Source organism: Schistocerca nitens, chromosome 2, assembly GCF_023898315.1.
Source record: "Schistocerca nitens isolate TAMUIC-IGC-003100 chromosome 2, iqSchNite1.1, whole genome shotgun sequence".
Lineage (NCBI taxonomy): Eukaryota > Metazoa > Arthropoda > Insecta > Orthoptera > Acrididae > Schistocerca > Schistocerca nitens.
Window position 1 is genome coordinate 1,078,740,277 of NC_064615.1, and position 25,912 is coordinate 1,078,766,188.

Consider the following 25,912-nt stretch of genomic DNA (forward strand, 5'->3'; position numbering starts at 1 on the left):
AATGTTAGTTACTCTGATCCATACGTTGCTTGTGTCCTAGTAACTGAATTATAACGTTTAATCTTCGCTTGTATGGATATTGATTTCTTATTGTAGTAGTTTTGTGTTAATTTATATGCAAATTGCCGCGCGGGATTAGCCGAGCGGTCTAGGGCGCTGCAGTCATGGACTGTGCAGCTGATACCGGCGGAGGTTCGAGTCCTCCCTCGGTCATGGGTGTGTGTGTGTTTGTCCTTAGGATAGTTTAGGTTAAGTACTGTGTAAGCTTAGGGACTGATGACCTTAGCTGTTAAGTCCTATAAGATTTCACACACATTTGAACATATATGCAAATTCTTTTTTATTCTTTCTTTATTTGTTGTGTTATCCAGTCCATTGGCTTGGATCCACTCCCCCAGGTATTTGAATCTATCAACTCTTTTAATTTTTCCATACTTTGTTTTCATAAAGTTTTCTTTATTATGTTTTTGTTCTAGTTTTTTTCATAAGATATTTTTAGCCCAGTCTTTTCAGCAATCTCGTGTAACAGATCAAGCATAACTGTTGCGTCTGTTCGGTTTTCAGTTATCAATGCCATATCATCCGCAAAGGCTAAACATTTCACTTCAAATTTGTTCTTTCCTTGGCTCTTGCTTATACCCTTTGTGCCTCTGTTTTTTAATGTGCTTTCCCATGTTTTTACTATTTTATCTAAAACCAAGCTAAAGAGAATTGGGGACAGTCCGTCTCCTTGTCGAACTCCTGGTTTGATTTTGAATCGTTCAGAAATTTCGCCTTGAAACTTAATTCTTGATGTTGTATCTGTGAGCATTTGTTCAACAAGTCTACTGGTGTTTTCATCTATCCCAGATTCATAAAGTATCTGGAATAGTGTATGTCTGTCAACTGAGTCGTAGGCCTTCTTGAAGTCAACGAAAGTAACTACTGTATTTTTTTTGTATAGCTCTCACTCTCAAAATTGTTTTTAAATTAAGAATCTGTTCTGCACATGATCTACCTTTTCAAAATCCTGCTTGATAATCTCCTATATTAGGTCCTGCTTGTTCCTCTATTCTATTTAAAAGCGCTTTAGAGAGTATTTTCTATGTTTATATGTTTATAAAAAGAGTATGTTTCCTAAAAGCTGGTTCATGCTTAGGGCACTTGTATTTGTAACATGTAAACGCTGTAGGAAAGTGCCTCCGCAACGAAAGTGGCATGGCGCGATGTGACAGGTGGATTTGGCGGTCCAACTGAGCGGCTTTTTTGTATGAACGACACGCAGTATGCGTCTAGCCTTAGCACGGTACATCTCGACGGTGCTAAGAGAGACAATTGGAAGCTGCATTAGAAGGGATTTGCCTAGGATGTGGATCTGGCTATTATTTGGTATTCATGGAAAAATATAATGGCTCTAATATGTTGAAAATCAGACGCCAAGAAAAGAATTAATAGAGCATTCGCACATCAAGAGCCATTGCGCCTGCCACCAATCTTCATACAAACTTCATACATTCAGCCAAGTAATGTATATGGGCATGTACTAGATAATTCGTGTGTTGTTTCAATAATAATCACATAAAACATAAATTCGTGTCCGGAACCATATTTTCAATCCTGAGCATGAACCTGCGCAGGGCCCTCATCTAAGTGCTACTAAAACAGAGTATCCCGATTTAAATGAGAAATTCTTGCATTCATGTGTTTAAAAGTGATTTTTTTGTCTAAAGTAAAAGGAGTAGTAAAAATTAGAGTATCGTTTGGATGCTTTGTTACTGAACTACTCCAAGTGAAATATAGTTTTCTAGGATTACAGCGCAAGATTGTGTAAATATTATTGCAAAGAATACCTGCTTCACAGGCAATTAAAGACCAAGTACATATAAATATTTAATGAACAGATTTACGGTAGTATTATTAGAAGAAAAATTATGCAATTTTAAAGTAGGTGAATTTTTGGTACCTAGCATGAAAGCCTCTTTTTTTAAGCTAATTAAGCCCAGTGTTGTATTTTATTGTCTTGCAAAGTAATCTAAGTGAATGATAAGCTTTTATAATTAGTCTTTACTATTGCAATAATGAAAGATCTTTGACTAGTGGAACTACACTAGTTTATGGGTCCCCATCATGTTCTTCACCTATTAAGAAAAAATTGAACTATTACTGTTAGTAAGGAAGGCTGCTATATGTAGAGGAGCTTAAACTGTGTACTAAGATGTTATTCATCTTTATTTGTGCTCTTTCATGTCATACAAGATAGAAGCCACTCATGTCCAAATTTAGTTCTGCACTTCATGCAGAGGCATTTCAGCATTTGATTAAGTAATGCTGTTGAGTGTGGCTGTCGTTAGTATGAGATTGGTGCAAATTTGCTCCCCATAAATTACTGGCGTGTGTGTTACTGGTAACAGCTGCTACACACAGTACAGAGTGCACTGTGTCAGTTTGTATCCTGTTTGCTATTCAAAGGGAAATCACAACAAAAGTAACTTCAATAACCAAAATTCAGTTTCCAGAATAATATGTCTAATTTGGCTGGCGACCGTTCATTTTCTTTATTCATTTATGAGTTTACCGCTTTCGCCAACACCCAACATTAAAGCTCGTTTGGTTTTCCTGTTATTTCATCAAATTCAAATTATAGTCCGATGCCCTTGTCCATTTGACACATGCGCTGTCGAAATTCGAAATCCTCTGAGAGAGTAACATTAGAGTGTTTCACGAGACTTTAGTGTCACAGGGTGTCTTCAGGTGTGTCCCAGGGTTGTGTGACAGCATCGCTCTTATTTTCTACAGTCATGCTCGTAAATTAAGGATAATGCTGATACGTGGTGAAACAACGCTCTGGTGGGCGGTTTGCGGGTTTGAATCACCTCGGGGTATGACCATGCGGTGCAATTGACCTGCGGTCGTCGCACGGTGACGCTAGCAGCAGTCCACATACGAAGAGGTGTGTTGGTGCATGTCAGAGTACGGTGCAGCGAGTAAGTGTGTAGACGTTTTCAGACGTGCTAATGGTGACTGTGTGTTGAAAATGGCTCAAAGAACACATATTGATGACATTATGAGGGGTAGAATACTAGGGAGACTGGTCAAATATAGTAGGTCGTAGCACGGGCTCTCCGTGTGCCACAAAGTGTGATCTCAAGATAATCGAATCGATTCCAGCAGGCAGGAAACGTGTCCAGTCACTACAGTACGGGACGTCCACAGTGTACAACACCACAAGAAGACCGATATCTCAACATCAGTGGGCGCAGACGGCCACGGAGTACTGCAGGTAGCCTTGCTCGGGACCTTACCGCAGCCACTGGAACAGTTGTCTCCAGACACACAGTCTACAGACGACTGAACAGACATGGTTTATTCGCCCGGAGACCTGCAAGGTGCATTCCAGTGACCCCTGGTCATAGGAGGGCCCGTAAAGCCAGGTGTCAAGAACACAGAACATGGTCATTGGAACAGTGGTCCCAGGTTATGTTCACGGACGAGTCCAGGTATAGTATGAACTGTGATCCTCGCCGGGTTTTCATCAGGCGTGAACCAGGAACCAAATACCAAGCCCTTAATGTCCTTGAAAGGGGTCTGTATGGAGGTCGTGGTTTGATGGTGTGGGGTGCGATTATGATTGGTGCACGTACATTCCTGCATGTCTTTGACAGAGGAACTGTAACAGGCCAGTTGTATCGGGACGTCATTTTGCACCAATATGTCCGCCTTTTCAGGGGTGCAGTGGCCTTCCTCCTGATGGATTATAACACAAGGCCCCACCGAGCTGCCATCGTCGAGGAGTACCTTGAAACAGAAGGTATCAGGCGAATGGGGTGGCCTGCCTGTTCTCCAGACCTAAACCCCATCGAGCACGTCTGGGATGCTCTCGGTCGACGTATGGCTGCACGTCTTCAAACCCCTAGGACACCTTAGGAGCTCCGACAGGCTCTGGTGCAAGAATGGGAGGCTATACCCCATCAGCTGCTCGAACACCTGATCCAGAGTATGCCAACCTGTTGTGCGGCCTGTGTACGTGTGCACGCTGATCATATCCCATATTGATGTTGGGGTATATGCGCAGGAAACAGTGGCGTTTTGTAGCACATGTGTTTCGGGACGGTTTTCTCAACTTATCACCAATACCGTGGACTTACAGATCTGTGTTGTGTGTGTTCCCTATGAGCCTATGCTATTAGCGCCAGTTTCGTGTAGTGCCAAATTGTGTGGCACCACATTCTGCAATTATCCTTAATTTATGAGCGTGAGTGTATATACGTAAATGATCTGACGGACAGGGTGAGGAGCAGTCTGCGGCTGTTTTCTGATGATGCTGTGGTCTACGGGAAGATGTCGTCGTTGAGTGACTGTAGGAGGAGACAAGATGATTTACACAGCCCATTGGTGTGCTGAATGGCAGCTAACTCTAAACGTAGAAAAAAGTAAGTTAATGCAGACGAATAAGGAAAACAGTGCTGTAACGTTCGAGTACAATATTAGTCGTGTGCTGCTTGACAAAACCACGTCGATTACATATCTAGCCCTAACGTTACAAAGTGAATGAAACGGAACGTGAATTTAAGGACTTCAGTTTATTGGGAGAATTTTAAGAAAGTGTGGATCATCTGTAAAGTAGAGTGCGTATAGCACACTAATGCAGCCCATTCTTGAGTGCTGCTCGAGTGTTTGGGATCCGCATTGTGTCGGATTAACGAAAGACATTGGATTAATTCAGAAAGGAAGACGGACAGAAACAAAAAATGACATGGACAGAGAGAGGGTGGAGGAGGAGATGGACAGAGGAAGGAAGAAGGAGGAGATTGACTGAGAGAGGGGGCAGAGGAGATGAAGTGAGAGAATGAGGAGGACAAGATGGACAGACTTGGAGGGATATATGGACAAAGGGAAGACGAGACAGATGGAATGGGGAGGAGAGGGACTGAAAGAGGGGAGAGGAGGCGATGGACAGACAGATAGAGAGGAGAAAATGGACAGAGAAAGGGGGGATCGACAGTAGACGGTCGGGGAGGAGATGGCTTCAGAAGGGATGGAGGGGACAGGAGGAGTCGAATTCGGGGAAGGAAGAGGAGATAGACAGAAGGGAAGGAGCTGATGGACAGAGGGAGGACGAGCAGATGGACAGAGAGATTGGGGAGTAGCAGATGTAGAGAGAGAGAGAGAGAGAGAGAGAAGAGAGAGACGTAGGAGGTGGACAGAGAATGGGGGATGGAGGATGTTGACAGAGACATGGGCGAATACGGGAAGTACCAAGAGGGGAGTGAAAGAGACGGATAGATAGGGCTGAAAGGACGAAATGGACTAATAGAATCGGAGTAGATACACGCCCAGGCAACGCTGTGTAGTCAGATTGTTCTGAATAAAAATCACCGGCAAGGAAATCTTTCTCCTAACTGCCTTGTCAAACTTGGCGAAATGGTGGCCAGAGGTCTGGGACATCCTCTTGTCGTAGGGTGGGAAACTGCCCCTGAAAAGCGAAACAATCAGCAATGAGGATGCAGAAGGCAATGAAAACCACCGCATTAAGGACATGTAATGTGTATCTGCAGGACATGGGTCAGTAATTGAAAAAGTGTCATGATGATTTCGCACTGGCAAAAGATTCTGGATGAGCACCCATTCAGACTGCCAGTGGAGAAGTAATCATGAGAAAAAGACTGAATAACCAATGAAAGGTAACATTCTGAGCGTACTCTTTAGTTCGTAGTGATTTACCCACGTGTATACTAAGCGACTGAGAAAACCTTTTTCCATTCAAAATGCCTTAAATTTGATTCCGACGTTATCAGACGTTCATGCTTATGTTTGTCAAACAGTTACCGTGGAACCCTACTAGCACAAACTTTACAGTCGTTATAAGGTTCAGGGACAATTCAAAGTGTTGAATCGTGGCTGATGTTCAACTCATGTGCACTGTTAATACACTCCTGGAAATGGAAAAAAGAACACATTGACACCGGTGTGTCAGACCCACCATACTAGCTCCGGACACCGCGAGAGGGCTGTACAAGCAATGATCACATGCACGGCACAGCGGACACACCAGGAACCGCGGTGTTGGCCGTCGAATGGCGCTAGCTGCGCAGCATTTGTGCACCGCCGCCGTCAGTGTCAGCCAGTTTGCCGTGGCATACGGAGCTCCATCGCAGTCTTTAACATTGGTAGCATGCCGCGACAGCGTGGACGTGAACCGTATGTGCAGTTGACGGACTTTGAGCGAGGGCGTATAGTGGGCATGCGGGAGGCCGGGTGGACGTACCGCCGAATTGCTCAACACGTGGGGCGTGAGGTCTCCACAGTACATCGATGTTGTCGCCAGTGGTCGGCGGAAGGTGCACGTGCCCGTCGACCTGGGACCGGACCGCAGCGACGCACGGATGCACGCCAAGACCGTAGGATCCTACGCAGTGCCGTAGGGGACCGCACCGCCACTTCCCAGCAAATTAGGGACACTGTTGCTCCTGGGGTATCGGCGAGGACCATTCGCAACCGTCTCCACGAAGCTGGGCTACGGTCCCGCACACCGTTAGGCCGTCTTCCGCTCACGCCCCAACATCGTGCAGCCCGCCTCCAGTGGTGTCGCGACAGGCGTGAATGGAGGGACGAATGGAGACGTGTCGTCTTCAGCGATGAGAGGCGCTTCTGCCTTGGTGCCAATGATGGTCGTATGCGTGTTTGGCGCCGTGCAGGTGAGCGCCACAATCAGGACTGCATACGACCGAGGCACACAGGGCCAACACCCGGCATCATGATGTGGGGAGCGATCTCCTACACTGGCCGTACACCACTGGTGATCGTCGAGGGGACACTGAATAGTGCACGGTACATCCAAACCGTCATCGAACCCATCGTTCTACCATTCCTAGACCGGCAGGGGAACTTGCTGTTCCAACAGGACAGTGCACGTCCGCATGTATCCCGTGCCACCCAACGTGCTCTAGAAGGTGTAAGTCAACTACCCTGGCCAGCAAGATCTCCGGATCTGTCCCCCATTGAGCATGTTTGGGACTGGATGAAGCGTCGTCTCACGCGGTCTGCACGTCCAGCACGAACGCTGGTCCAACTGAGGCGCCAGGTGGAAATGGCATGGCAAGCCGTTCCACAGGACTACATCCAGCATCTCTACGATCGTCTCTATGGGAGAATAGCAGCCTGCATTGCTGCGAAAGGTGGATATACACTGTACTAGTGCCGACATTGTGCATGCTCTGTTGCCTGTGTCTATGTGCCTGTGGTTCTGTCAGTGTGATCATGTGATGTATCTGACCCCAGGAATGTGTCAATAAAGTTTCCCCTTCCTGGGACAATGAATTCACGGTGTTCTTATTTCAATTTCCAGGAGTGTAGTTCTGAACCGGCAATCGCCACGTATCAGTCGGTCAGCTGCCGTGGTGTCCCTTTCCATTTTCGTACTGCGTAGCTTTCTCAAACGCTCATCTCGTAATATGTATGTTCACGAGGGGGGCCATCATCATACTGAAGCTGCATTTTGCCACAATCTCTGCAACTGTAGCCACTTCAAAGTACAAAAAAAAAAAAAAAAACAAATCATTCTACCCGTTCATTCCTCGGTGGATACGGACAGTGGGACCCTCCAAATAAAATTATCTGAAATCACTAGAGATAGAGGTGTTCGCTGAACCGACACAGTTTATGCACAAGAACAATACATTAAGTCATATCACTGCTCAGCCAGTGCTATCAACCTACGGAGGAGAAATAAACAACTTACGCCTCATCTAGCTCCTCTGTCAGTGTTGCATATGGGGTTTACTGTGGACATTACTGCGTGATCACGTTAGAACAGTAGTTATTGTGGATCCTAGTAGTTAGCCACATTAAACGAGTGATACTGTCAACATTATCAGTTGGTCATATTGAAACAGGTATTATTATGGACGCTAGCAGCTGGCCACGTTCAAACAGCTGTTACTATGGACACAAGCAGGTGGTCACTGTTGTGTCTGGGCATATAGCACACCAATATAGCGGGGCAGCATCACGGGTAGCCGACACACAATATCTCAGGGGCCACAGCAACGAGAACCAAAACAACAAGAATTGTGGACGACAACAACAACAACAACATGGAATTCTGTCAACGCCAGATCAAGACGCTAGCCTCGACAACAGGTGGGCTACCGCCATATCTACATCCACATTTATACTCCGCAAGCCACCCAGCGGTGTGTGGCGGAGGGCACTTTACGTGCCACTGTCATTACCTCCCTTTTCTGTTCCAGTCGCGTATGGTTCGCGGGAAGAACGACTGTCTGAAAGCCTCCGTGCGCGCTCGAATCTCTCTAATTTTACATTCGTGATCTCCTCGGGACGTATAAGTAGGGGGGAAGCAATATATTCGATACCTCATCCAGAAACGCACCCTCTCGAAACCTGGACAGCAAGCTACACCGCGATGCAGAGCGCCTCTGTTGCAGAGTCTGCCACTTGAGTCTGCTAAACATCTCCGTAACGCTATCACGCTTACCAAATAACCCTGTGACGAAACTCGCCGCTCTTCTTTGGATCTTCTCTATCTCCTCCGTCAACCCGATCTGGTACGGATCCCACACTGTTGAGCAATACTCAAGTATAGGTCGAACGAGTGTTTTGTAAGCCACCTCCTTTCTTGATAGACTACATTTTCTAAGGACTCTCCCAATGAATCTCAACCTAGTACCCGCCTTACCAACAATTAATTTTATATGATCATTCCACTTCAAATCGTTCCGCACGCATACTCCCACATATTTTACAGAAGTAACTGCTACCAGTGTTTGTTCCGCTATCATATAATCATACAATAAAGGATCCTTCTTTCTATGTATTCGCAATACATTACATTTGTCTATGTTAAGGGTCAGTTGCCACTCCCTGCACCAAGTGCCTATCCGCTGCAGATCTTCCTGCACTTCGCTACAATTTTCTAATGCTGCAACTTCTCTGTATACTACAGCATCATCCGCGAAAAGCCGCATGGAACTTCCGACACTATCTACTAGGTCATTTATATATATTGTGAAAAGCAATCGTCCCATAACACTCCCCTGTGGCACGCCAGAGGTTACTTTAATGTCTGTAGACGTCTCTCCATTGATAACAACATGCTGTGTTCTGTTTGCTAAAAACTCTTCAATCCAGCCACACAGCTGGTCTGATATTCCGTAGGCTCTTACTTTGTTTATCAGGCGACAGTGCGGAACTGTATCGAACGCCATCCGGAAGTCAAGAAAAATAGCATCTACCTGGGAGCCTGTATCTAATATTTTCTGGGTCTCATGAACAAATAAAGCAAGTTGGGTCTCACACGATCGCTGTTTCCGGAATCCATGTTGATTCCTACATAGTACATTCTGGGTTTCCAAAAACGACTTGATACTCGAGCAAAAAACATGTTCTAAAATTCTACAACAGATCGACGTCAGAGATATAGGTCTATAGTTTTGCGCATCTGCTCGACGACCCTTCTTGAAGACTGGGACTACCTGTGCTCTTTTCCAATCATTTGGAACCTTCCGTTCCTTTAGAGACTTGCGGTACACGGCTGTCAGAAGGGGGGCAAGTTCTTTCGCGTACTCTGTGTAGAAACGAATTGGTATCCCGTCAGATCCAGTGGACTTTCCTCTGTTGAGTGATTCCAGTTGCTTTTCTGTTCCTTGGACACTTATTTCGATGTCAGCCATTTTTTCGTTTGTGCGAGGATTTGGAGAAGGAACTGCAGTGCGGTCTTCCTCTGTGAAACAGCTTTGGAAAAAGGTGTTTAGTATTTCAGCTTTACGCGTGTCATCCTCTGTTTCAATGCCATCATCATCCCGGAGTGTCTGGATAATCTGTTTCGAGCCACTTACTGATTTAACGTAAGACCAGAACTTCCTGGGATTTTCCGTTAAGTCGGTACATAGAATTTTACTTTCGAATTCACTGAACGCTTCACGCATAGCCCTCCTTACGCTAACTTTGACATCTTTTTGGTTGTGTTTGTCTGAGAGGTTTTGGCTGCGTTTAATCTTGGAGTGAAGCTCTCTTTGCTTTCGCAATAGCTTCCTAACTTTGTTGTTGATTTTCCCGTCCCTCACAGTTTTACTCGGCATGTACCTGTCTAAAACGCATTTTACAATTGCCTTAAGCTTTTTCCATAAACACTCAACATTGTCAGTGTCGGAACAGAAATTTTCGTTTTGATCTGTTAGGTAGTCTGAAATCTGCCTTCTATTACTCTTGCTAAACAGATAAACCTTCCTCCCTTTTTTTATATTCCTATTAACTTCCAGATTCAGGGTTGCTGCAACGGCCTTATGATCACTGATTCCCTGTTCTGCACTTACAGAGTCGAAAAGTTCGGGTCTGTTTGTTATCAGTAGGTCCAAGATGTTATCTCCACGAGTCGGTTCTCTGTTTAATTGCTCGAGGTAATTTTCGGATAGTGCACTCAGTATAATGTCACTCGATGGTCTGTCCCTACCACCTGTCCTAAACATCTGAGTGTCCCAGTCTATATCTGGTAAATTGAAATCTCCACCTAAGACTATGATATGCTGAGAAAATTTATGTGAAATGTATTCCACATTTTCTCTCTGTTGTTCTGCAACTAATGCTGCTGAATCGGGAGGTCGGTAAAAGGAGCCAATTATGAACCTAGCTCGGTTGTTGAGTGTAACCTCCACCCATAATGTTTCACAGGAACTATCCCCTTCTACTTCACTACAGGATAAACTACTACTAACAGCGACAAACACGCCACCACCGGTTGCATGCAATCTATCCTTTCTAAACACCGTCTGTGCCTTTGTAAAAATTTCCGCTGAATTTATCTCTGGCTTCAGCCAGCTTTCTGTACCTATAACGATTTCAGCTTCGGTGCTTTCTATCAGCGCTTGAAGTTCCGGTACTTTACCAATGCAGCTTCGACAGTTTACAATTACAATACCGATTGCTGCTTGGTCCCCGCATGTCGTGACTTTGCCCCGCACCCTTTGAGGCTGTTGCCCTTTCTGTACTTGCCCGAGGCCATTTAACCTAAAAAACCGCCCAGTCCACGCCACACAACCCCTGCTACCCGTGTAGCCGCTTGCTGCGTATAGTGGACTCCTGACCTATCCAGCGGAACCCGAAACCCGACCACCCTATGGCGCAAGTCGAGGAATCTGCAGCCCACACGGTCGCAGAACCGTCTCAGCCTCTGATTCAGATCCTCCATTCGGCTCTGTACCAAAGGTCCGCAGTCAGTCCTGTCGACGATGTTGCAGATGGTGAGCTCTGCTTTCATCCCGCTAGCGAGACTGGCAGTCTTCACCAAATCAGATAGCCGCCGGAAGTCAGAAAGGATTTCCTCCGATCCATAGCGACACACATCATTGGTGCCGACATGAGCGACCACCTGCAGATGGGTGCACCCTGTACCCTTCATGGCATCCGGAAGGACCCTTTCCACATCTGGAATGACTCCCCCCGGTATGCACACGGAGTGCACATTGGTTTTCTTCCCCTCTCTTGCTGCCATATCCCTAAGGGGCCCCATTACGCGCCTGACGTTGGAGCTCCCAACTACCAGTAAGCCCACCCTCTGCGACTGCCCGGATCTTGCAGACTGAGGGGCAACCTCTGGAACAGGACAAGCAGCCATATCCGGCCGAACATCAGTATCAGCCGGAGACAGAGCCTGAAACCGGTTCGTCAGACAAACTTGAGAGGCCTTCCGTTCAGCCCTCCGGAATGTCTTTCGCCCCCTGCCACACCTCGAGATGACCTCCCACTCTACTAAAGGTGAGGGATCAGCCTCAATGTGGGCAGTATCCCGGGCAGCCACAGCCGTAGTCCGATCGGGGGATGCGTGGGACGAGCTGGCCGTCCCCGACAAACCCCCATCCGGACCCCCACAGTGATGCCCATTGGCAACAGCCTCAAGCTGTGTGACCGAAGCCAACACAGCCTGAAGCTGGGAGCGAAGGGATGCCAATTCAGCCTGCATCCGAACACAGCAGTTGCAGTCCCTATCCATGCTAAAAACTGTTGTGCAAAGAACGTCTGAACTAATCTACAGAGAGCACAAACAAATCGGCACAAAATTTAAACGGTTATTGAAATACAAGATTGCCTAGTAAATGCAGTAATGCTGCTACTTGCGCACTGCTGACACACTGCTTGGCGGCGGAAGGAGACTACGCGATTGTACACTATTCAGGTACTAAAACGCGATGCTACAACTCTCAAATACTATAATACGCCCGAAATTTATGAATTTGAACAATGCAAGTACCAAAAACATGCAAAGAAGTTAAGAATTAAACTATGTAACAAATGAGTGAGCTAGGAGTATACGACTTTCTGCTGGCAGCTGCTTATCCAACGGCGGCAAAACACCGTCCGCGACCAGTTCTTCTGACGGCACCGTATTTAAGGCGCCAACACGCCACTTCCAGCAGTCTAAGTCTTCTCGCGAGAAGAGGGAACCAACGGAGCCTACCTCGAGCCACTAACCGTCTACACCTATGCTACGATGTGACCTCATGACGTCACGAAGCTCTGCCACCAGAACTTTTCTATTCGGCTGTACATTACTGTGTTGTGTTCTTGGACAACCGCCCTTAACTGTCATCCTTCCGGGCATAGACTTTTGCCTGTTTAGAGTCAGTGAAATTTCTGCTTTGACAAACAATTACAGTCCTTTGTCAGACTGCTTAAGTGCTCGAACAGAGATAGTTACAGTCACAAACAGCAAATTGCTAAGGAAGAGTTAAATTTGATTTTGTGTTCATATTATTTAACATTTTATTCCTTATCTATCTGGAGTGAGTTACTGCTTACCAAGTCCTCGATGGGCCACTTCAGTCATGTTGAAACAGCGGTTATGGTGGACATTAATAGGTGGTTACGTTAAAATAGGGGTTACTGTGGATGTGACGAGGTGAGCACATTGTAATGTGTTTTCCTATGGACACTGTCATGCGGTCAGTTAGAACAGTAGTTGCCAAACGTGGCAACAAGTTAAAAAACGGTAATCACTTTCGACATTAGAAGGTGCTACATTAAAAAAAGGTGTCGCTGCAGACATTAGCAGGTGGTCATACAAAATCAAGGGGCTACCATAGACATTAGCTTCATAAGGGTAATTAATGTGGACGCTAGCCACTAGGAAGGGGTCACATTAAAAGACGTGTTACTTTTGATAACACCAGGAATTCACGCTATAACAGGGATCACTGTGGACTCTAGGAGGGTGTCAGATTGAAATGGTGGTTACTATAGTCACTAGCAGGTCTCACAGTAAAACGCTAGTTACTGTTGAGATGGACACTAGCAGGTGGTGACGGTAAAACGGTAGTTACTGTTGATATTTGCATGCGGTCACGTTCAAACCGTAGTTACTGTGGACACTAGCAGGTGGTTACGTTAAAACAGATGTTACTGTGGACTCTAGCAGGTGGTCTCCTACAGGGTGTTTCAAAAACGACCGGTATATTTGAAACGGCAATACAAACTAAACGAGCAGCGATAGAAATACACCGTTTGTTGCAATATGCTTGGGACGACAGTACATTTTCAGGCAGACAAACTTTCGAAATTACAGTAGTTACAATTTTCAACAACAGATGGCGCTGCGGTCTGGGAAACTCTATAGTACGATATTTTCCACATATCCACCATGCGTAGCAATAATATGGCGTAGTCTCTGAATGAAATTACCCGAAACCTTTGACAACGTGTCTGGCGGAATGGCTTCACATGCAGATGAGATGTACTGCTTCAGCTGTTCAATTGTTTCTGGATTCTGGCGGTACACCTGGTCTTTCAAGTGTCCCCACAGAAAGAAGTCACAGGGTTTCATGTCTGGCGAATAGGGAGGCCAATCCACGCCGCCTCCTGTATGTTTCGGATAGCCCAAAGCAATCACACGATCATCGAAATATTCATTCAGGAAATTAAAGACGTCGGCCGTGCGATGTTGCCGGGCACCATCTTGCATAAACCACGAGGTGTTCGCAGTGTCGTCTAAGGCAGTTTTTACCGCCACAAATTCACGAAGAATGTCCAGATAGCGTGATGCAGTAATCGTTTCGGATCTGAAAAATGGGCCAATGATTCCTTTGGAAGAAATGGCGGCCCAGACCAGTACTTTTTGAGGATGCAGGGACGATGGGACTGCAACATGGGGCTTTTCGGTTCCCCATATGCGCCAGTTCTGTTTATTGACGAAGCCGTCCAGGTAAAAATAAGCTTCGTCAGTAAACCAAATGCTGCCCACATGCATATCGCCGTCATCAATCCTGTGCACTATATCGTTAGCGAATGTCTCTCGTGCAGCAATGGTAGCGGCGCTGAGGGGTTGCCGCGTTTGAATTTTGTATGGATAGAGTTGTAAACTCTGGCGCATGAGACGATACGTGGACGTTGGCGTCATTTGGACCGCAGCTGCAACACGGCGAACGGAAACCCGAGGCCGCTGTTGGATCACCTGCTGCACTAGCTGCGCGTTGCCCTCTGTGGTTGCCGTACGCGGTCGCCCTACCTTTCCAGCACGTTCATCCGTCACGTTCCCAGTCCGTTGAAATTTTTCAAACAGATCCTTTATTGTATCGCTTTTCGGTCCTTTGGTTACATTAAACCTCCGTTGAAAACTTCGTCTTGTTGCAACAACACTGTGTTCTAGGCGGTGGAATTCCAACACCAGAAAAATCCTGTGTTCTAAGGAATAAACCATGTTGTCCACAGCACACTTGCACGTTGTGAACAGCACACGCTTACAGCAGAAAGACGACGTACAGAATGGCGCACCCACAGACTGCGTTGTCTTCTATATCTTTCACATCACTTGCAGCGCCATCTGTTGTTGAAAATTGTAACTACTGTAATTTCGAAAGTTTGTCCGCCTGAAAATGTACTGTTGTCCCAAGCATATTGCAACAAAAGGTGTATTTCTATCGCTGCTCGTTTAGTTTTTATTGCCGTTTCAAATATACCGGTCATTTTTGAAACACCCTGTAGAAACAGGTGTTACTGTGCTGTACAGAGCTCGCATTGCCACACCGAAGTCGGCAACGTGAATCGATGCCACAGACATTTGTGAGGGCTCGCTGCAATGCAGAACGATATGTGAGTGCCGCTCATGAAGACCACAAATCCCTTCTCAGCACAGCAACGCCCTCACACCGAGGTTAATAAGTGTCAGGCTAGCTAGATTTCTGCGCCAGTTCGAGATCTCAGCTAGAGCAGCCAACATCATCGCCTAGAAGCAACAAGTAGTTAAAGTTTGAAATGAACTTGTAGTTTTGTTAATAATGAATATTGCACCTCAAGAGAGGCCATGATAGTTGTTAATCATCCAGTACTGAGTAAAACTTAAGAAAATCTTTTATTCCTTTATGTAGTAAAGTGAACTAATATTTCACGTGTTCTGGTTTGATGTAGCATCTCCCACAGCACTCAAAGAACGCACGGTTGTGGCCAGACAAAAGTGTTTTGGCTTGATCACGACAGTTACTGTGGACACTAGCAAGTGGATGTTACTGTGTACACAGGCAGGTGGTTACTTTAAAACGGTTGTTACTGTGGACACTAGCAAGTGGTCACATTAAAACAGGTGTTACTGTGTACATTAGCAGGTGGCCACATTAACATGTGGATTACTGTGGAAATTAACAAGTGGTGACGTTAAAATGGTAGTTACTATGGACACTAGCGATGGTCATGTTAGAACGATAGTTACTGTTGGCATCTGCACATGGTCACATTAAAAAGGTAGTTACTGTGGACACTAGCAGGTGGTCGCGTTAAAGCAAGTGTTACTGTAGACACTAGCAGGTGGTCAAGTTAAAACAGGTGTTACTGTGGAGATTACTGTGGACACTGGCAGTGGTCACTTTGTAGTTACTGCAGACACTATGAGGTTGTCAGATTAAAATGTTAATTACTATGGACGCTGGCAGGTGGTAACGTTAAAATGGTGGTTCTGTTGACGCCTGCATGCAGTCATGTTAAAATGGTAGTTACTGTGACATTTGAATGCAATCATGTAAAAATGGTAACTACTGCAGACACTAGCGGATGGTCACCTTAAAACAAGTGTTACTGTGGACACCAGCAGTGGTCACGCTGAAACACGTGTTACTGTGGTCGTGTTATAACAAGGGTTACTAGGGACACAAGCAGGTGGTTATGTTAAAATAGATGTTACTGTGCTCACATTAAAACAAGTATTAGTCTGGTCACGTTAATACAGGGGTTATTGGGGACACTAGCAGGTGGTCACGTTAAAATAAATGTTAATGTGATCACATTAAAACAGATATTACGGTGAACACTAGCAGGGGACTGCATTAAAACAGATGTTACTGTGCATACTATCACGTGATCACATTAAAATGGTAGTTACTGTGGACACTAGCAGGTGGTCCCATTAAAATAGGTGTTACTGTGGTCACTTTGATACAGATATTACTGTGGACACGAGCAGGTGGCCACATTAAAATGGCTGTTACTGTGGTCACGTTAATACAGGTATTACTGTGGACACTAGCAGGTGGTCACGTGAAAATGGTAGTTACTGTGGACACTAGCAGGTGGTCCCATTAAAACAGGTGTTACTGTGGTCACGTTAATACAGGTATTACTGTGGACACTAGCAGGTGGTCACATTAAAACGGCTGTTACTGTGGTCACGTTAATACAGGTATTACTGTGGACACTAGCAGGTGGTCGCGTGAAAATGGCAGTTACTACAGTCAGTAGTAAGTAGTCACTTCAAAAGAGGTGTTACTGTGGACACTAGCAGGTAGTCACTTTAAAATGTATACTACTCTGGACAAAAGCAGGTGGTCCCATTAAAACAGGTGTTACTGTGGTCACGTTAATACAGGTATTACTGTGGACACTAGCAGGTGGTCACATTAAAATGGTAGTTACTGTGGACACTAGCAGGTGGTCCCATTAAAACAGGTGTTACTGTGGTCACTTTGATACAGATATTACTGTGGACACGAGCAGGTGGTCACATTAAAACGGCTGTTACTGTGGTCACGTTAATACAGGTATTACTGTGGACACTAGCAGGTGGTCACGTGAAAATGGTAGTTACTGTGGACACTAGCAGGTCGTCCCATTAAAACAGGTGTTACTGTGGCCACGTTAATACAGGTATTACTGTGGACACTAGCAGGTGGTCACGTGAAAATGGCAGTTACTACAGTCATTAGTAAGTAGTCACTTCAAAAGAGGTGTTACTGTGGACACTAGCAGGTAGTCACTTTAAAATGTGTACTACTCTGGACAAAAGCAGGTGGTCCCATTAAAACAGGTGTTACTGTGGTCACGTTAATACAGGTATTACTGTGGACACTAGCAGGTGGTCGCGTGAAAATGGTAGTTACTGTGGACACTAGCAGGTGGTCCCATTAAAACAGGTGTTACTGTGGTCACTTTGATACAGATATTACTGTGGACACGAGCAGGTGGTCACATTAAAACGGCTGTTACTGTGGTCACGTTAATACAGGTATTACTGTGGACACTAGCAGGTGGTCACGTGAAAATGGTAGTTACTGTGGACACTAGCAGGTGGTCCCATTAAAACAGGTGTTACTGTGGTCACTTTGATACAGATATTACTGAGGACACGAGCAGGTGGTCACATTAAAACGGCTGTTACTGTGGTCACGTTAATACAGGTATTACTGTGGACACTAGCAGGTGGTCACGTGAAAATGGTAGTTACTGTGGACACTAGCAGGTGGTCCCATTAAAACAGGTGTTACTGTGGTCACTTTGATACAGATATTACTGTGGACACGAGCAGGTGGTCACATTAAAACGGCTGTTACTGTGGTCACGTTAATACAGATATTACTGTGGACACTAGCAGGTGGTCACGTGAAAATGGTAGTTACTGTGGACACTAGCAGGTGGTCCCATTAAAACAGGTGTTACTGTGGTCACGTTAATACAGGTATTACTGTGGACACTAGCAGGTGGTCACGTGAAAATGGTAGTTACTGTGGACACTAGCAGGTGGTCCCATTAAAACAGGTGTTACTGTGGTCACGTTAATACAGGTATTACTGTGGACACTAGCAGGTGGTCACATTAAAATGGTAGTTACTGTGGACACTAGCAGGTGGTCCCATTAAAACAGGTGTTACTGTGGTCACTTTGATACAGATATTACTGTGGACACGAGCAGGTGGTCACATTAAAACGGCTGTTACTGTGGTCACGTTAATACAGGTATTACTGTGGACACTAGCAGGTGGTCACGTGAAAATGGTAGTTACTGTGGACACTAGCAGGTCGTCCCATTAAAACAGGTGTTACTGTGGCCACGTTAATACAGGTATTACTGTGGACACTAGCAGGTGGTCACGTGAAAATGGCAGTTACTACAGTCATTAGTAAGTAGTCACTTCAAAAGTGGTGTTACTGTGGACACTAGCAGGTAGTCACTTTAAAATGTGTACTACTCTGGACAAAAGCAGGTGGTCCCATTAAAACAGGTGTTACTGTGGTCACGTTAATACAGGTATTACTGTGGACACGAGCAGGTGGTCGCGTGAAAATGGTAGTTACTGTGGACACTAGCAGGTGGTCCCATTAAAACAGGTGTTACTGTGGTCACTTTGATACAGATATTACTGTGGACACGAGCAGGTGGTCACATTAAAACGGCTGTTACTGTGGTCACGTTAATACAGGTATTACTGTGGACACTAGCAGGTGGTCACGTGAAAATGGTAGTTACTGTGGACACTAGCAGGTGGTCCCATTAAAACAGGTGTTACTGTGGTCACTTTGATACAGATATTACTGTGGACACGAGCAGGTGGTCACATTAAAACGGCTGTTACTGTGGTCACGTTAATACAGGTATTACTGTGGACACTAGCAGGTGGTCACGTGAAAATGGTAGTTACTGTGGACACTAGCAGGTGGTCCCATTAAAACAGGTGTTACTGTGGTCACTTTGATACAGATATTACTGTGGACACGAGCAGGTGGCCACATTAAAACGGCTGTTACTGTGGTCACGTTAATACAGGTATTACTGTGGACACTAGCAGGTGGTCACGTGAAAATGGTAGTTACTGTGGACACTAGCAGGTGGTCCCATTAAAACAGGTGTTACGGTGGTCACGTTAATACAGGTATTACTGTGGACACTAGCAGGTGGTCACGTGAAAATGGTAGTTACTGTGGACACTAGCAGGTGGTCCCATTAAAACAGGTGTTACTGTGGTCACTTTGATACAGATATTACTGTGGACACGAGCAGGTGGTCACATTAAAACGGCTGTTACTGTGGTCACGTTAATACAGGTATTACTGTGGACACTAGCAGGTGGTCACGTGAAAATGGTAGTTACTGTGGACACTAGCAGGTGGTCCCATTAAAACAGGTGTTACGGTGGTCACGTTAATACAGGTATTACTGTGGACACTAGCAGGTGGTCACGTGAAAATGGTAGTTACTGTGGACACTAGCAGGTGGTCCCATTAAAACAGGTGTTACTGTGGTCACTTTGATACAGATATTACTGTGGACACGAGCAGGTGGTCACATTAAAACGGCTGTTACTGTGGTCACGTTAATACAGGTATTTCTGTGGACACTAGCAGGTGGTCACGTGAAAATGGTAGTTACTGTGGACACTAGCAGGTGGTCCCATTAAAACAGGTGTTACTGTGGTCACTTTGATACAGATATTACTGTGGACACGAGCAGGTGGTCACATTAAAACGGCTGTTACTGTGGTCACGTTAATACAGGTATTACTGTGGACACTAGCAGGTGGTCGCGTGAAAATGGCAGTTACTACAGTCAGTAGTAAGTAGTCACTTCAAAAGAGGTGTTACTGTGGACACTAGCAGGTAGTCACTTTAAAATGTGTACTACTCTGGACAAAAGCAGGTCGTCACGTTAAAGCAAGTGTTACCATGTACCCAAGAGCTGCGTCACGTTAAAATTGTGATCGCAGTAGACACTCTGAGGTGGCCACAAGAGCACTATTGCAGAGAGCGGATTGGTGGGGATACGTACCGGCGAGCGTGCTGGCCCAGAGGCTGTCGACGGCGGCGGCGCTGCCCATGTCGGAGTACGCCTTGAGGCTCTCCAGCTTCTCGCGGTCCCGCGGCGCGACGGCCGAGGTGCCGGCGGACAGCACGGGCGCCAGCCCCGCCTCCGCCGCCGACGCCAGCAGGTCTCGCAGGCTGACCGTCTGCGGCTGCGAGGCGGCGCACAGCGCGGCCACCACCGTCCCCGCCGACACGGCGCCGCGCGTGTCGTTCACCACGCCGCGCTCCCGGCAGCCCGTCGTGCTGCAACACCAGACACGCCGGACACGCCTCACAGCTGCTGTGATCCATTCGAGGTGTTCCTTGAGGCTTATAACACTGTTAACTGCACCACCAAAAGGCGTAACCTGTCGCACGGTTACCGGCTCCAGTTGCGGGTTCTACATCTACATTTACATCTACTTCTACACGATTACTCTGCAATTCACATTTAAGTGCTTGCCAGAGGGTTCATAAAACCACAATCATACTATCTCTCTACCATACCACTCCCGAACAGCGCGCGGGAAAGACGAACACCTAAACCTTTCTGTTCGAGCTCTGATTTCTCTTATTTTATTTTGATATCTTTCCTACTCTATTGGTCGACGTTGGAGCCAAGGTCTTGTTGCATCAATAACCTGTCCGTCCACGTACTGCTTCGCGCGGAGTGCATCCTCCATTGGGCGAAACAGATGGAAGGTGCGAGATCCGGCCATACACCTCTTAAGTATCCCAACTGCTGGAGGAGTGTGTCAGCACTACCAGCAGAGACGTCCACTAATGCAGCGAAGTGTTTGATTGTGATATGTATAAAACCTCGAAACGTTCTACATTGCAGCAGTCACAGCTGCATGCGGACGGCCGGCACGCGGTAGACTCCTCGCCCAACGACTCATCGTGCTTTTGTTCACTGCCTGCTCTCCATAAACTTTCTGCAAGCGCCTGAGAGTATCTGCGATGTTCTGGTTTTCCGCCAAAAGAAACTCAATGACAGCTCTCTGCTTGGAACGCAGCTCCGTTACAAGCGCCATTTTGAAGGCTACGTACAGCGCCACTACCTTTCGGGATTTCCTGAAACTATAGGGGCTGAAGCGGGAATTCCGCCATGTCCCACAACAAATTAGGCATTTTTTCAACCGAGATAGGCCGAAAAAAAATGTGTTGCGTAACATATTTGAGCCATGTTGGGCTCATATTATGCGTTGGTTTAAACCTTGGTTCCTATTCTGTGTTTGGTTTCCCTCGGTTATTGCGATTATGCTGTTGTTCTCTCTCTCTGTTAGAGGCCGCAGCGGTGTGTATCGATATTCGCACCTTGTACTATCTTTGGTCTGGTGCTTATAGTTTCCGGCTGTGCTGTGTGCGAGCAGTCAGTTGGTTGGCGTGGAGCAGCGATGAAATGTCCGCGTGGCGTGGTTTGGCCGGGCCCGCTGGCGGTCTCTACACAGTGTCGGAGTGTGTGGGGGTTGTTCCCGTTGCTACGAGGTCCGTGGCTCACTGAGGCTGGACACGAAAGTTGAGTTTGGGTTTAATTTACCAGCAAGTCAAGACTGTTCATATTGTGCCGTTTGGTTCTCGTTGTTGGCTGTTGGGACATTCCCGCGAACAACAACGTGTGTGTTCGAGTTGGCGAAGGTTTAGCAACCGCCTGGTGGAGTCTAACTGTATTTTGTTATTTGCAATTGAAGTGCACCAGCGGAATTTTCTGCCTTGTGGCCGTTAACGTTCCAGTTACCTGCCCTGTCCGTTAACGTAAATTCAGGCAGTGTCCTTTCCTCACCGTGTTGTCGCTGTCCAGCATGGTGTGTAGTTTGACAGCTTAATGTATGCTTGGTTGTGGGCGTCCATGCCTTTTTACGTCTTGCATTGAACTCCCGGTTGTGTGCTGGTAGAGTGGAGCGCAAGTTACCTTGTCGGTGGGTCCGCTGACTGTCTGTTGGTTGGCTTGTCGTCGGATCGAGAATGGTCGGGCCGACAGCCTGTCTCATCTAAGTGATCGTCAGTATTTCAAGTGCTGGCCGACCCCCGAAACTTCTGAGCGCCGTTAGCTGCAATGCCTTTTCTTATTTTCTATTGTGTGTATTTGTATGGCTCATAGCCAATGGTTTTGAACTAAAGTTGAATTGTTGTTAGTGGTGTTTTTAAGTTATGGGCCTTCAGCCATTTTAAAATTAAAGTTCCTTGCTTATAAAGTGTTCGATTATTTGGGCCTTCAGTCTGATTAATATATTGTTTAAAGATAAAGCCTTGGGCTTTCTGCCTACTAAAAATTATTTTAGTTGTGTTTTCAGCCGTTTTAAAATTAAAGTTCCTCGCTTGTTAAGTGTTAGATTGTTTGGGGCCTCCAGCCTAATTGAAGATAAGGCCTTCTGCCTTGGTTTTTTTTTATTTAATTTTATCTTGAGTCTGCCGCGCGGGATTAGCCGAGCGGTCTTGGGCGCTGCAGTCATGGGCTGTGCGGCTGGTCCCGTTGGAGGTTCGAGACCTCCCTCGGGCATGGGTGTGTGTGTTTGTCCTTACGATAATTTAGGTTAAGTAGTGTGTAAGCTTAGGGACTGATGACCTTAGCAGTTAAGTCCCTTATGATTTCACACCCATTGTTTTTTACCCTGAGTCTTAAATCATGGGCCTTCAGCAGACTTTAAATTAAGCTTGTTGCTTTTCAAGTGTTAGTTTTTGGGCCTTCATCCAAATTATAGTACTTAACGTGAGGCCTTCTGCCTTCTAAATATTATCTTTGGCGTCTGAATTTTGAGTTCATGGCTTTCAGCCGTTTTCTTAAATTAAAGTGGTTGTGGCCTTAAGGCATAAGATAGTGTGGCATGTTCAGCCGGAAACTATGTTCAAGAATTTGTAGTGTAATGTTTGGTGAAAGTTCGAGTGCAACTGACAGCCGCTAATTTTGTCCCCTTTCCACAACTCCAACTACCTGTCCTGTGCTGCAGGTTTAGCTAGGCGTTTCAATATTGAACGTCCCTCGTACGTCGCACACCGTAGAAATACTGAAAATCAAATATTTGGTGCTCTTGGAAGCTATGGCCGCTATCGACAGGGGATCTCAAGTTGATTCCGTGTTTCTAGATTTCCGGAAAGCTTTTGACACCGTTCCTCACAAGCGACTTCTAATCAAGCTGCGGGCCTATGGGGTATCGTCTCAGTTGTGCGACTGGATTCGTGATTTCCTGTCCGGAAGGTCGCAGTTCGTAGTAATAGACGGCAAATCATCGAGTAAAACTGAAGTGGTATCAGGTGTTCCCCAGGGAAGCGTCCTGGGACCTCTGCTATTCCTGATCTACATAAATGACCTCGGTGACAATCTGAGCAGTTCTCTTAGGTTGTTCGCAGATGATGCTATAATTTACCGTCTAGTAAGGTCATCCGAGGACCAGTATCAGTTGCAAAGCGATTTAGAAAAGATTGCTGTATGATGTGGGAGGTGGCAGTTGACGCTAAATAACGAGAAGTGTGAGGTGATCCACATGGGTTCCAAAAGAAATCCGTTGGAATTCGATTACTCGATAAATAGTACAATTCTCAAGGCTGTCAATTCAACTAAGTACCTGGGTGTTAAAATTACGAACAACTTCAGTTGGAAAGACCACACAGATAATATTGTGGGGAAGGCGAGCCAAAGGTTGCGTTTCATTGGTAGGACACTTAGAAGATGCAACAAGTCCACTATAGAGACAGCTTACACTACACTCGTTCGTCCTCTGTTAGAATATTGGTGCTCGGTGTGGGATCCTTACCAGGTGGGATTGACGGAGGACATCGAAAGGGTGCAAAAAAGGCAGCTCGTTTTGTATTATCACGTAATATGGGAGAGAGTGTGGCAGATATGATACGCGAGTTGGGATGGAAGTCATTAAAACAAAGACGTTTTTCGTCGCGGCGAGATCTATTTACGAAATTTCAGTCACCAACTTTCTCTTCCGAATGCGAAAATATTTTGTTGAGCAATAGAGTGGTGCCATAGGGCAAGAAGCATACTGGCTTTCCCAGAAAGGTGGCGTAAAACCGTCGCATTAAACAGCAATTATGTTGAAATTATGTCTCCTGGCAGGAGAGCTTCTGTAAAGTTTGGAAGGTAGGAGACGAGGTACTAGCAGAAGTAAAGCTGTGAGGACGAGGCGTGAGTCGTGCTTGGGTAACTCAGTTGGTAGAGCACTTGCCCAAGAAAGGCAAAGGTCCCGAGTTCGAGTCTCGGTCTGGCACACAATTTTAATCTGCCAGGAAGTTTCAAGTTTCAAGTTATGAATTGTTGCCACACCCACCTTATTCACCTCTTATGGCTCCGTCATACTTCCATCTCTTCCCAAAACTGAAAATTTTTCTTGGTGGACGAAGATTCACTTCAAACGAAGAACCGATAGCCGGAGTTGACAACTGTTTTGCATGCAGGCTTGGAGGAAACTCATTTTCGAGATTGGGTCAAGGCACTGGAACGTCTTTGGACCAAGTGCATTAATGTACAAGGAGACTACATCGAAGTATAAAAAAAAATTTCAGTGGTGTACGTACTTCTATTCCGTCCCGAGAACCTTTCAAACCACCCTCGTATGTTAGTAAACTTGCTTTTGAAATACAAGAAAATAAACTTTGTGGAGAATTTCCAGCAAAAAGAACAGGCGCTAAGATTTGAGTTCATCGTGTGGTGAAAACTGAGCGCAGTTAAGTGGAGACGTAATCGCAAAGTTTACGCTTCAGATGCATTTACGCCAACTACGACAATATTTGTACTGAAGCTAGTGGCAGCTCGTAACCACCCATCCGAAATTAGCTCACTTGCGGACCCATATTTGCCGTAACAGTTTTGCTTCTGTTATCATATACTTCTACCTGTGTCAGTTTTCACTATAAATTGTGATCGACCTTGTATACAAAACATTCACTTTATAACCTCATCGGTTGGGCCTTACATCGGTCCTGAGTGCGATTACTTTCATTGATCCTAATGTCACGAATCTCTTAAACGGAATAGTAAACTGAGAGACGCGACAAGAGAAACTGTATTGTGTGAAGAGTTGGTTACTTCTTTATGCAGTGAATACTTTTCACAGCTGAAAGCGTAATCGTTCTTTCAGATACCTACTGTGACGCTTATCGCAAACCACAGAGATCGGCATGCGATAAATTCTCTCAAGATACACATGCAAGGAAATCATTATGTAGCGCATTCCCCCACTCCCCCCACTCGCAAACGATCCGTGAAATACGCAGGAGACTGAACAACGGCAATTAGGGTCCTCTTCAGATAACGTTAAAAACCAAAAAAAGTGGTTGAATTATAGGGCACTGTGTGTTACGTAACTGCCATGGAATGACATTCCGTAGAAAAGCTGTTCTCTTACCACTAAGCTAAAAATTAGCAAGAAAACAAACAATACGTAGTTTATTGTATATAGTGAGAGATGTCAGGGATAAGAAACCGTGCTGCCTGCTAGCATAATTTGCTTTCATCAAGTAGAAAGTGATGAAAATTCACAAGGAAATTCACATTTTTTTCTAATTAATGTTTCTTCATTTTGCTGAATGAGGAAAAGTATGTGTTGCAAACACTACATAACCGGTTTCTCAGTTAGCTGATGTATTATGACGTAACAGCTTGAGCTTATGGCAGTTGGCATTACGAGAACGCAGCCAGTGCCCAATCGATTATCTGTTGCTGAGGGGAATTTGACGCATTTACTAAATGTTTTCAGCTGCTACCCATTGCCACATTATTGTTCAAATGTTCAAATGTGTGTGAAATCTTATGGGACTTAACCGCTAAGGTCATCAGTCCCTAAGCTTACATACTACTTAACCTAAATTATCCTAAGGACAAACACACACACCCATGCCCGAGGGAGGACTCGAACCTCCGCCGGGAGCCACATTATTGAAC

General features: G+C 45.7%; 1 protein-coding gene across 1 annotated transcript in view; it reads right to left on the reverse strand.

The window, feature by feature from the left end:
• The window catches only part of LOC126237475 (uncharacterized), a 555,798-nt gene that overhangs the window by 410,025 nt on the left and 119,861 nt on the right, over positions 1 to 25,912 (reverse strand). Inside the window, exon 5 of the mRNA XM_049947618.1 lies at positions 20,009 to 20,286. Coding sequence (XP_049803575.1) covers positions 20,009 to 20,286 — 278 coding nt within the window. The remainder of the gene's footprint in view (positions 1 to 20,008; positions 20,287 to 25,912) is intronic.